This window comes from Paramisgurnus dabryanus, chromosome 10 (genome assembly GCF_030506205.2).
Source record: "Paramisgurnus dabryanus chromosome 10, PD_genome_1.1, whole genome shotgun sequence".
Classification (NCBI taxonomy): domain Eukaryota; kingdom Metazoa; phylum Chordata; class Actinopteri; order Cypriniformes; family Cobitidae; genus Paramisgurnus; species Paramisgurnus dabryanus.
The window spans coordinates 16,723,472-16,736,761 of NC_133346.1; the positions used below are offsets into that span (position 1 = coordinate 16,723,472).

At 35.4% G+C, this 13,290-nt stretch overlaps 2 protein-coding genes across 17 annotated transcripts in view; both read right to left on the bottom strand.

The window, feature by feature from the left end:
- Positions 1 to 13,290, bottom strand: part of LOC135779723 (protocadherin gamma-C5-like) — a 188,719-nt gene that overhangs the window by 141,942 nt on the left and 33,487 nt on the right. The window contains exon 1 of one of the 16 annotated variants that reach the window (XM_065290580.2): positions 9,747 to 12,419. The exons of 12 other annotated variants lie outside the window; for them this stretch is intronic. In XM_065290580.2, the coding sequence (XP_065146652.1) occupies positions 9,747 to 12,149 (2,403 nt within the window). In that variant the 5' untranslated portion in view covers positions 12,150 to 12,419. Of the gene's footprint in view, positions 1 to 5,724; positions 8,342 to 9,746; positions 12,420 to 13,290 lie in introns of those variants that run through there. 3 more of the 16 variants (XM_065290603.2, XM_065290578.2, XM_065290600.2) reach the window with 3 other exon arrangements.
- The window catches only part of LOC141279785 (protocadherin beta-7-like), a 42,254-nt gene continuing 29,952 nt past the window's right edge, over positions 989 to 13,290 (bottom strand). Inside the window, exon 2 of the mRNA XM_065290611.2 lies at positions 989 to 3,536. Within this exon, the coding sequence (XP_065146683.1) occupies positions 3,513 to 3,536 (24 nt within the window). The 3' untranslated portion in view covers positions 989 to 3,512. The remainder of the gene's footprint in view (positions 3,537 to 13,290) is intronic.

Consider the following 13,290-nt stretch of genomic DNA (forward strand, 5'->3'; position numbering starts at 1 on the left):
GGAACATGCTTGATTAATTTGGTCAATCACAACACACTGGATAGCTGGCCAATCTAAGCACACCAAGCTTTCTGAGAATGATGAGCTTTGTAGAAATCCACTTTTCAGAAAGGTGGGGTATAGAGGAGCAACAATTATGTATGGTATGTGGAAAATAATGTGTTAATTGAACCATAAACCACGTTAACACACTGCAATACACCAAATACACAAAATAATGTTCTTTTCAGCCTAATAGGGGCTCTTTAATTTAACTCCGGTCATGTTTGGCTCAAGAAAGAAAGACATAAATATCTTGGATGAAATGGGTACTTATACAGTGAGTAAATAATTAGTACATTTTCATTTTGAGGGTGGATTAATCTTTCAACTTAGAAATTATGTTTCAGAGAAAACAGAACTTCAGGATTTGTTTCATAAGGTAAAGCGATCGATCAGTCAGCCCACCTGGTTCAGGAATAAATGTAGCATCACAAACTCTGTTTAGATTCATACTGTATCTATGTAATGTGGGAAATTAACTACTCATTACCTTTATAAGGCTTTAACCATGCATTCAGTATTAATAATTCAGCATTCTTTCCTCAGAAGTGTTTGCAGAGGTGTTTGTAAGGAGGACTTTGCAACTCGGTGAGTAATTTTAACAAAAGTTCTTAATGTATAATAGAAAATTTGAGTCAAGCTTTAGTTTAGATAAATACTGTCTGGTTAGTTGCTGTTTCTCTGGTAAGTTTTAATACTATAAGCGTATAAAATCTTCAATCAAGTGCTATTTTTTTTATAAATTAATAATTTAAACGTCACGTTCTTCCTGATCCCATTTTTCAAACTTTAGTTAGTGTGTAATGTTGCTATAATAGCATAAATAATACCTGCAAAATGATAAAGCTCAAAGTTCACTGCCAGGTGATATATTTTCTTTAACAGAATTCTTCTTTCAAAGCCTACAGCGAACGGCCGGTTTGGACTAAAGTCCTCTACCTCCTGGTTGAATGACGTCAAAGTAAAAGTGTTTGTCTAAACTCCGCCCACAGGAATATGTCAGTCACCTCAAAGGGCTCAGGCTAAGGTAAGCTGCTGTCGAATCACAGCACACTAAACAAACTACACAATCAGAACTTGTTACGTATTTCTAAAGGAGGAACTTTATAGAACAAAGAAGACATCAGCCGGTTTTAGGACAGTGAAAACAGGGGTATAGAGATAAGTAAGTTGTGTGCAAAATAATAAGTTTTTTTTACACGTGAAACATGAACATGTGTTATATTGCGCACTGTAAACATAATCAAAGCTTCAAAAACACAGGAAGAATAGGACCTTTAATAATGAAAAGTTTTTAAAGGGCACATATTATGCAAAATCCACTTTTAGTAGTTTGGACAGTATGTGTGTTGGCAGTATGTGAACACAACAACCCTACAATGGAAAAAAACATCCTTCTTTTAAATCCCAATTACACCAAAGCAGTCTCATTAGACATACTGTTTGGATTCTTTTGTTAATGTGACATCACACAGATAAAGTCCTACCCACGGTCACTGACTGACTGGTTAATTTTACCCAAAAGCTTTTCTAAATATGTTTGTTAGCACATTGTAGCGCTAATGTGTTTCAGTTGGTAAGACAGTGAGGAGCCGTAGCTTATATTCATTTTAAGGTATACATACATGAAAACGGCTTTTTTGCTTTTACCCAATTAGAGGCATTTTGGACATACAAATGATCTGTGGGGTATTTGAGCTGAAACTTCGCAGACACATTCGAGGAACACCTGAAACTTATACACTCACCTAAAGGATTATTAGGAACACCTGTTCAATTTCTCATTAATGCAATGGTGTGATGGTGTGGGGGATGTTTTCTTAGCACACTTTAGGCCCCTTAGTGCCAATTGGGCATCGTTTAAATTCCACAGCCTACCTAAGCATTGTTTCTGACCATGTCCGTCCCTTTATGACCACCATGTACCTATCCTCTGATACCCATCCTCCACCATGTCACAAAGCTTGAATAATTTCAAATTGGTTTCCTGAACATGACAATGAGTTCACTGTACTAAAATGGGCCCCACAGTCACCAGATTTCAACCCAATATAGCCTCTTTGGGATGTGGTGGAAGCTTCGTGCCCTGGATGTGCATCCCACAAATCTCCATCAACTGCAAGATGCTATCCTATCAATATTGGACAACGTTTCTAAAGAATGCTTTCAGCACCATCAATGCCACGTAGAATTAAGGCAGTTCTGAAGGCAAAAGGGGGTCAAACACAGTATTAGTATGGTGTTCCTAATAATCCATTAGGTGAGTGTATACATCTTGCAAAAATGTCCCTTTATAGTGCCCTTTAATATATCAGAATAATAAAAAAAAAAAAACATTAAGTAAATATACTATCTGCTATGTTAAGTGTCTTATTAAATTGATTTGGGGCGAGAAATAGCAAATCATCTTGACATTATATGACATCTTTTTATGTGTTACTGAACGTGAATAATTGTTCCTTTATAAAGCAAGCACTGTATTCCATGAATGCTTTGAATAAAATATTTATATAAAAATATATATGAAATATATTTAAAATGAATCATTATTGAGTCTGTTTTAACCAACTATTTGAAACCTTTTATTTGATGAGATGTTACCATTTAAAGAAATTTATTGCACTGATCCGACTCAACTATTCACTTATATACAGTATATAAGGTGTACAAAGCTTAAGTTGTTTCACTTTAGCACATACAAGTTCACTAAATACACTTTAGATTGTGCCAAACTACAATTTAACAACAACAACTAATATAACTTAGTAGAAAATTAGTTGTTCCAAAATAGCACTTCTAAAGTTAATAAATCATTAAAACACTTGAAGCTGGTCTAGCTGCATGTATTACAGAATGTAATATACTTAGCATATTTATTTTTCACTAAGGATGTAATGGAAAAATAAAAGGTTTATAGTTTGTTTAAAGATAAAACAGATATAGGGGCGGTTTCCCGGACAGTGATTAGACTAGTCACAGACTAAAATAAATGTAAGAGCTGTTCAAACAATTTACACTGACATATCTTAAAATACATCAGTGCCCATTGTTATGCCTCAGAATGCACACAAGTAATATTTTAGTAAGGCATGTTTGTTCAAACTAGTTATATTTCCTAATTAAACTAAGGCCTAGTCCTGGCTTAAATTAATCCCTGCCTGGGAAACAACCCCTATAAAGATTATAATGTAAATGTAAATCTCAATGACACTTTTTCTTTTTTTGTTAAAAGGTTCATTAATACTGTTAATTGCTAAATAATTATTGTTAAACATCAAATATCAAATACAAAGTTACAAGTCAGGAAAAACATACATTTAGGATATTCCTCACAAACCAAAGCTAATGACATAACAATACAGGATACAGTTTTCTCCACAACTACTTGGGATTCTTGTAAACCAGCTATTATTGTAGTTTTAACATTCAGCATTGGCCATACATTTCTCCTTACATTCACGAATTAGAATTTAAGACTTAGGATTTGTTCTTACCTGTAGAAGAAAATCCAGCGTTGGTTCACAGAGCATGACATGAAAAGACAAAAACAAGTTTTAAAGTTAGGACTGTTTAGTGAGCATTAGTTTGTTAAAAGATGAAAATCTTTTTGCATTTTTTACATGTGTGCTCATAAGTTTACATAACCCTAGAGAAATGTTACATAGCTTATGAAGGGTGGCATGCTATTTATAATTTTGATTTACACAGGTTATTGTGTTCAAACTTTTGCATGTCCTGGCTCATTTACACTATATTCCCTTCTTGAGCATCAATGAATGTTTGCAGGCTTTTGTTATAGTTGTCAACTACATCAATCATCTCAAATGTGAAAAGCTGGATATTGCTCAAAACAAACAGTGATGATCACAGTGCAAACAGTCATTGATGATCATATAACTTGTGTGTTACACGTGAGAGGGAATGTTTGTGACTGGCAGCCTCAATAATCATTCACTTTCATTGTGCAAAAAAAAAATTTGAATAAGCATTGGTTGTGTTTCACTAAATAAATAAAGCCATGCAGTGTCAGATAAACATGAAACCATTGTGTAATTAAAAACATCATTTTGTGATTATTTTAAACTAGGTACTACATTGAAACGCCACAGGAACAAAAATGATGTGAGACAAATTCACATGTCAGGCCCTCTAATGTTATTAAAAACAAAAGCTTGTATGCATCTTGCTATTTGTTTTAGAAGCATATATGTAGGATATAAAGACAACACAGCACAAGACTGAAATCATCTAAATAGCACAGTGAAAAATATTTCTTAGTAAATGATTTTTGGAAGTATTCTTGTTATACACTAGCATTACAAAACTCAAGACTACGAACACAAAAACCCCTTTCACCCCACAAACTTACAGACATACACAGTTTCTCACTCAGACACAAAGAAATGAAGACCTAAAGCCAAAACATGCCTGTTTATCTTGAAATACACATCACTTAAAATAAGTGAAGAAAAGAAGTTTGAATACGTTTCAATGTTTATGAAAACAATTACTAGTGTGACAAGCCTAAACAATACATGAAGTTCAAGTTATGTAGTAGTTGATAGGGTTGCTTGATTATGGGCAAAATCATGATTATTATATTATTATTGCACCATAATTGTTTTGCCTCAATTATCTTGTTTTTGTAATTGTTTGAATCAAAAAATCAAAAATGATTAATTGTACAGCCCTAGTTGAAGTATTTATCGATTCATGAAACATATAAACATTTACCAAAGTGGGTTAATTGGATCTCTCTACAGTGTGGTAATTATTTGTATTTGTAGTATTTATGTCATTGCACAAATTTTCAGAAAAAAATGTGTTTTCATATATGACGTGACAAACTTAAAGTTGCTGATGTGAGAGTCTGTGGTTAGATATGTGTTGGAATTGTAAAGACCGTTTCTGCCCCAGAACAATGAAAATAGTAAAAGAACATGGCAACTATAACATCCTTAAGGTTCAGCAAGATTATCTGAAGGAACTAAATAAATAGCACAATACAGATATTTGTCCATTTTATTATTGAAATTATGAGGCTTTGCTTTATATGTTACAGCAAATGCATTTGACCTTTCCATGAGAAAGAAAAAAACACGACCTATCAGGTGTGCATAGATTGAATTCAAACATCAGTGCCATTGTAAGTGCTAAGTAATCCTAAATTTATCTTTCAAAACACGCTAGGATGTCTACAAGAATCCACAGACCGTACAATGATGGTTGTGATAAATGTCTCTGTTAAAATATCAGAATCGTTGGAGGGCAGTCAAACAGGCTACTTTATCAGTAGTGACCATCTGATTTCAGTACTTGCATTACATTTATTACAATTTTACTTCAACTTTGATTCAACAACAAGAAAAATTTTCCTCACAAAGATAACAGCAGTAAAGATATTTGAAAAGTTCGCAACCTCAAACTATTCATCTATTACACTTATTTTATCAAGATACAGTGGGAACCTAAAATGCTTCAAATTCAGGCCACACATTGCTTAATTGTTTAGTACTCAAGAGTAAGTTTTTTGTACAAAAATGCTTTTTGAAAAAAAGTTTTAGCAATTGAGATAGAGACTATATTTAATTTGTTCATTATGTTAATAAATTGACAAATTGAGAAATATATTTGTTTCAGGCACAGCTAAGAAAAAGGGAAAATATATATTTGGCCTCTTACCTCAGTCACCTCTTCTGTATTAATTAAAGTAACAGGTGTCCCGAAAGAATCACCTTCTTTTGATATCAGAGTGCCGCCAGCACGCATTGTGCTTTCATTGTAAGATCCTATGAATTTAAAGTCACTAGTACGTGATCCTGTTGTTAAGTATGTGTCATAATTGTAAGCACTGCGGAGAGTTCCTGCTCCATCCACCTCTGCATAGTTAGGAGGCAGATAGGCGCTGGGGACAGCGACTGCTCCATCAAACAACAGTCTGGGCTTTCTCCTGCGACAAACCTTCAGGACCAGAATCAATGTAATGAACGTCAGGAAGAAGGTGGACACGGACACTAATGCAATGATCAAGTATGATGTTAATTTGGAGTTGCTCTCCTCATAAGTCATATCTGTAAGTTCTGGAACTTCAGAAGGGTTGTCAGAAATTAGTAAATTTACAGCACAGGTTGTAGAGAGAGATGGTTGTCCGTTATCCTTCACTGAAATGATGAGGTTCTGCTTCATATTGTCAGATTCAGAAATGTCTCGATGTGTTTTGATCTCTCCACTATGGAGACCAATGCTGAAAAGTCCCGGATCAGTAGACTTCACAATCTGATAGGAGAGCCATGCGTTCTGTCCAGAATCACTATCCACAGCGATTACCTTTGAGACCAGAGAGCCTGAGAGAGTCGCTTTAGGGATCATCTCAGTCATTAGAGATTTTCCATCTGGAACAGGGTATAATATCTGTGGAGAGTTATCATTCTCATCTGTTATGAAGACTTTCACAGTCACATTACTGCTGAGCGGTGGAGAGCCATTATCTCTGGCAACAACTTGGACTGTAAAGTTTCTGAACTGCTCACAATCAAAAGATCTTACAGCATGGATCACCCCTGTATCTCCATTAATAGATAAAAATGAGGACACTGGAACACCATTGACCTCACTGGATATCAGAGAGTAAAGTACAGTGCCGTTCTGCCTCCAGTCTGGATCATTTGCACTGACTGAACAAACAGATGTGCCTGGTTTGTTGTTTTCAGTCACATAAGTACTATAGGACTGCTGCTCAAATACAGGAGGATTGTCATTCACATCTGAGATAGATAAATGAATTGTCATGGATGTGGATAATGGTGGCGATCCTCCATCAGTTGCCGTGACAGTTATGTTGTAATCTGATTGTTTCTCTCTATCGAGAGTGTTTGTAGTTACTAGAGAGAAATAGTTTTTAACAGATGGGTTTAGTTTGAAAGGAACATTTTGCTGAACAGAGCAACGAATCTGTCGATTTTCTCCTGAATCTTTGTCTTGAACATTAATGATACCCACCTCAGTACCTGGCAATGAATTCTCAGGTATCGGGTTATTCAAAGATTTCAGAATGATTCTGGGTGGATTGTCATTCACATCACTTATATCTATGATGACTTTAGCAGTTGATGATAATCCAGATGCATCTTTGGCCTGAATACCAATTTCATAATTTTGTTCCTTCTCATAATCAATTTCTTCGATCACTTCAATCTGTCCTGTTGTTTTATCTATAGAAAATAATTTTGCAGCTTTATCTGATATTCTGCTGAATTCATATGATACTTCACCGTTTGGACCTTCATCAGCATCTGTGGCACTCACTGTGATTACTGATGTACCTGACGGTGTATTTTCAGGCAAAGTAACCTTATAAACAGACTGACTGAATACTGGTACATTATCATTAGCATCTAGAACAGTAATGTGTATGACAGCAGTACCAGATCTCTGTGGTGTACCACCATCAGTTGCTGTGAGTATCATATCTATCTCCTTCTGTTGTTCACGATCCAGTTCCTTTTCCAGTACGAGTTCAGCGTATTTTCCTCCATCTGCAGTATTATGTACAGTTAAGACAAAATGTTCATTTTTCTGTAGTGAGTAGCTCTTCACTGCGTTATGTCCAATGTCTGAATCATGTGCTTCATCCAAACGGAATCGCTGGCCTTTATCTGCTGATTCTCTGATTTCAAAATTGATGCGCTCATTAAGAAATCGCGGTGCGTTGTCATTTATATCCTGAATTTGCAGTAATATGCGATGCACTTCAAGAGGATTTTCTAGGACAAGCTCATAACTGAGAATGCAGGAAAGTCGAGAACCACAAAGCTCATCCCGGTCTATTGTCTCTGTCGCGATTAAATTGCCAGAATTTAGATTAATGTCACAATACCGTTTGATGTTATCCTCCGTTTCTATCCGAGCCTTTCGAGCAGATAATTGTTTACCATCAATCCCGAGGTCTTTGGCTACATTTCCAATCACATTCTGGCGCTTCATTTCTTCTGGAACATTATAACTCAGATCTGCACAATAGATTTCCACAGAAAAGACGAAAAGAGCTACGACACACGCACAAAAGCGAACTGAAAATCCAATTTCCATTTTTGGATGATGTTCCTAATGGTTTATTTGCCGAACAGAATATTTTTAACAAATGATAATCCAATAATTCTCTCAGGGTCGATGAACGATTACTCCATTTCGTGTCGGGTCTATTCTAGCAGACAGAGCTGCAGACGAATATTTTAAATGTAGGAGGAGAGACGCATTACTCTGCAGTCTTGGTGAATAGCGACACCCGGAGTATTTTCTATTTATTGCATCATTCATGTATTTTATGAAAAACTGACAGAAAAAATTCAAGCCAATAACATTTGTGTTACAATAGTTATTTTCATATTGAAATAGTATGAAAGATCGTCATCTTAAGTAAACGATGTCTTAAAATAAAAGAACCACGTTTATAAACTATACAAAAGTCAAAAAAGGCGCTGTCCGCTGTTGTGGTTCTGAAACCGAATATTTAAATATTAATAACACACACACACACACACACAAAACACACACACACACACACACACACACACACACACACACACACACACACACACACACACACACACACACACACACACACACACACACACACACACACACACACACACACACATATATATATATGCGGAAAAAATATGAGAAAATTTGTCCCTTTTAGTTTTTCTGGATTTACTATTTATAGGTGCTGTATGTGTTTAGTAAAATGATAACTTTTGTTTCATTCTGTCAACTACTGAAAACATTTTTGCCAAATTCCTAATAAAAATGATATTTTATTTGTGTTTATTTGCTGAAAATTGAAATGGAGAAAACATGGTCAAAATAACAACATAAAAAACGCAGTGTCTTCCAATCTTCAATGCTGCTGAGAAAACAAGTTCAAATTATTTACTCAACATCAAAATAATTATGTTTTTACATGTATTTTAGGGAAAAAAATTAAAAAATGTTTTTTTTAAAATCCCTGATTTTAGCCACATTTGTCATGCTCTCAGTCTTTGAAGTTGGGTGACTTTGTCACTCCCGTTGGTAAGCTTTTGTTGAAATTTAACCAACACAGGAGAATAGTCACAATACATCTAGAAATTAAAGTAAAAACTGGAGTAGTCGCTTAATTTTTCCGCCGTTGTATATATTTTTTACGAAAGTTATGTTGTTCTATTCAGTTCAGTCGAGTCAATATTCATTTTTACAGAATAAATACTGTATACTGTTTCAGTCTCAAAGTATAAGTTAATTTATAAAATTATGCTATATAGTCGAAGTGACTGAAAATAAATAAACTGCCTTACATATACGAACCTGAAATTTATGAGAATAACTATTAATACTGCAATGGCTCATTAGAAAAATATATTGAAACAAAGAAAACTACTTAGGGAGTAACGGCACATAACCAATGTGAAATGTGTGGAAGATGGAACAAAATTTAAGATTAAATAGCAAGCAAAAAAAACTCCAACCGTTTAAATCTGCAAGACTGCAATAAAGGATTTTCCCGAAATGAAAATCTTATTTTCATTGATTTTCCGCTTTAATACCGAGAGACGATAGTATTGTAATTGATGATTTTCAAATATCTATTTAAAAAAAAAATGTATAGTTAAATGAGGTTACATTGCGGTTTTAAAATTAATCCACATAAGCGAGACGTTTCTTACCTCATCTTCTGTAATGTCTAGTGATATCATGCTCGGGTCAAAGTGTCTGTTATGTTCCTGTTTCAGAGTCCCACCAGCAGGAAGTGTGTTGTCATTATAAGATGTAACAAACTTGAAGTCACTGGTACGTGATCCTGTTGTTAAATATGTGTCGTAATTGTAAGCACTGCGGAGAGTTCCTGCTCCATCCACCTCTGCATAGTTAGGAGGCAGATAGGCGCTGGGGACAGCGACTGCTCCATCAAACAACAGTCTGGGCTTTCTCCTGCGACAAACCTTCAGGACCAGAATCAATGTAATGAACGTCAGGAAGAAGGTGGACACGGACACTAATGCAATGATCAAGTATGATGTTAATTTAGAGTTGCTCTCCTCATAAGTCATATCTTTAAGTTCTGGAACTTCAGAAGGGTTGTCAGAAATTAGTAAATTTACAGCACAGGTTGTAGAGAGAGATGGTTGTCCATTATCCTTCACTGAAATGATGAGGTTCTGCTTCATATTGTCAGATTCAGAAATGTCTCGTTGTGTTCTGATCTCGCCAGTATGGAGACCAATGCTGAAAAGTCCCGGATCAGTAGACTTCACAATCTGATAGGAGAGCCATGCGTTCTGTCCAGAGTCAGCATCCACAGAGATCACCTTTGAAACCAGAGAGCCTGAGAGAGTCACTTTAGGGATCATCTCAGTCATTAGAGATTTTCCGTCTGGAACAGGGTATAATATCTGTGGAGAGTTATCATTCTCATCTGTTATGAAGACTTTCACAGTCACATTACTGCTGAGAGGTGGAGATCCATTATCTCTGGCAACAACTTGGACTGTAAAGTTTCTGAACTGCTCATAGTCAAATGATCTTACAGCATGGATCACCCCTGTATCTCCATTAATAGATAAAAATGAGGACACTGGAACACCATTGACCTCACTGGATATCAGAGAGTAAAGTACAGTGCCGTTCTGTCTCCAGTCTGGATCATTTGCACTGACTAAACAAACAGATGTGCCTGGTTTGTTGTTTTCAGTCACATAAGTACTGTAGGACTGCTGCTGAAATATAGGAGGATTGTCATTCACATCTGAGATAGATAAATGAATTGTCATGGAGGTGGATAATGGTGGAGATCCTCCATCAGTTGCTGTGACAGTTATGTTGTAATCTGATTGTTTCTCTCGATCGAGAGTGTTTGTAGTTACTAGAGAGAAATAGTTTTTAACAGAAGGGTTTAGTTTGAAAGGAACATTTTGCTGAACAGAACAACGAATCTGACGATTTTCCCCTGAATCTTTGTCTTGAACATTAATGATACCCACCTCAGTACCTGGCACTGAATTCTCAGGTATTGGGTTATTTAAAGATTTCAGAATGATTATAGGTGGATTGTCATTCACATCACTTACATCTATGATCAGTTTAGCAGTTGATGATAATCCAGAGGCATCTTTTCCTTGTATTCCCATTTCATATTTCTTGTCTTTCTCATAATCAATTTTTCCGATTACCAACATTTTTCCAGTTGTCCTATCAATAGAAAATACTTTTGCAGCTTTATCTGATATCCTGCTAAATTCAAAAGATACTTCTCCATTCGGACCCTCATCGGCATCTGTGGCACTCACTGTGATTACTGATGTACCAGACGGTGTATTTTCAGGCAGAGTAACCTTATAAACAGATTGACTGAATACTGGTACATTATCATTAGCATCTAGAACAGTAATGTGTATGACAGCAGTACCAGATCTCTGTGGTGTACCACCATCAGTTGCTGTGAGTATCATATCTATCTCCTCCTGTTGTTCACGATCCAGTTCCTTTTCCAGTACGAGTTCAGCGTATTTTCCTCCATCTGCAGTATCATGTACAGTCAATATGAAATGTTCATTTTTCTGTAGTGAGTAGCTCTTCACTGCGTTGTGTCCAATGTCTGAATCATGTGCTTCATCCAAACGGAACCGCTGGCCTTTATCTGCTGATTCTCTGATCTCAAAGTTAATGCGCTCATTGGGAAATCGCGGTGCGTTGTCATTTATATCCTGAATTTGAAGTAATATGCGATGCACCTCAAGAGGATTTTCTACAACAAGCTCGTAACTGAGAATGCAGGGAATTTGAGAACCACAAATCTCTTCACGGTCTATTGTCTCTGCTATGATTAAATCACCAGAATTTATATTAATATCACAATACCGTTTGCCGACGTCCTCTGTTTCTATCCGAGCCTTTCGAGTAGATAATTGTTTAACATCAATCCTGAGATCTTTAGCTACATTTCCAATTACATAATGACGCTTCGTTTCTTCTTGAACATTGTAGGTGAGATCGGCACAATAGATTCTCATAGGAAAGACAAAGAGAGCCACGAAAAACGCACAAAAAGAAAGTGAAAATCCGTTGTCCATATTTGGAGAGCTGATGTTCCTTACAGTTTAAGTGCCCAACAGTAACTGCTAATGCATAGGCCTACTAATTTAATGTTTTTCTCAGCGTCGACGGACGACTACTCCATTTTGTGCTGTGTTTATTCTAACAGACAGAGCTGCGGTTGAATTTATTAAATGTAGGAGGAGATACACATCACTCTACATTCTTGGTGAATAGCGACACTCTCAGTATTTTCTGTTTATTGCATCATTTGTAAAATCGAAATGAAAAAAATAAATAGTTAAAGACAATTTTCTATTTCCTTAAAGAGGCTTATTTTTAAATGTAATCTACATTGAAGTTCCTATTTGATATTAGAAAGTTAAAGTAAGTTCGTTTAAAAGCTTAAAAGTTAGTTAGGACTGTAGGCGCTGTCCGCGTTTGTGGTGCTGAAACGGATGCTTTCGCAGAGAAAAATAGTGAAAAATAATAAGTGTTAAGCTATTTCAAAATTATTTGATAAACTAAAATAATTGTTTTATTTATCAAATAAACAATACTCAATTAATTGATTAAATTAATCTATTTTAATAATAAATTATGTGTATTCATAAATTATTTTTATATGTATCAGCTAATTAAGAATCAGCCTTGAAAAGTTATTTCCCCATTAGAACTGTAAGAATAGAAATGGATTGCTTTGAAAACGGGTTATAACAGAAGTGGACATTATGACAAAGACTGATAAAGGCTGGCAAAAAACAAACATGAGAGATAAATTATATCTTAATTATATAAACCTCTTTCCAAAATTGCTAAATGCAGAGTTTTAATTCGTTATATTGGTGATGTCAAAAATGTGTGTGAGGTGCAACAAAAAAGTCATCAAATATTTGGCAATAAATCCGTTAATTAAAAAAGCTATCTTTTCTTGTCAACACTGCAGTGAAATGTGACTTTATATATTGTAAAGAAGTGTGTTTCTCATAGATTGCCCACTTTAGTATAAAATGTATGATATTGCAATGGTATAAATATAACGATTAAGTATAGTTAAAGCAGACAACATAAGTTATATGAATCAAGCAGAGTTCAGGGATACGTTTTCAGAAAACGATGAATCTGAGTTCTTTACAGCATTTTCTAAGAGCGATTTTACAACGTTCGTTAATTTCTGGT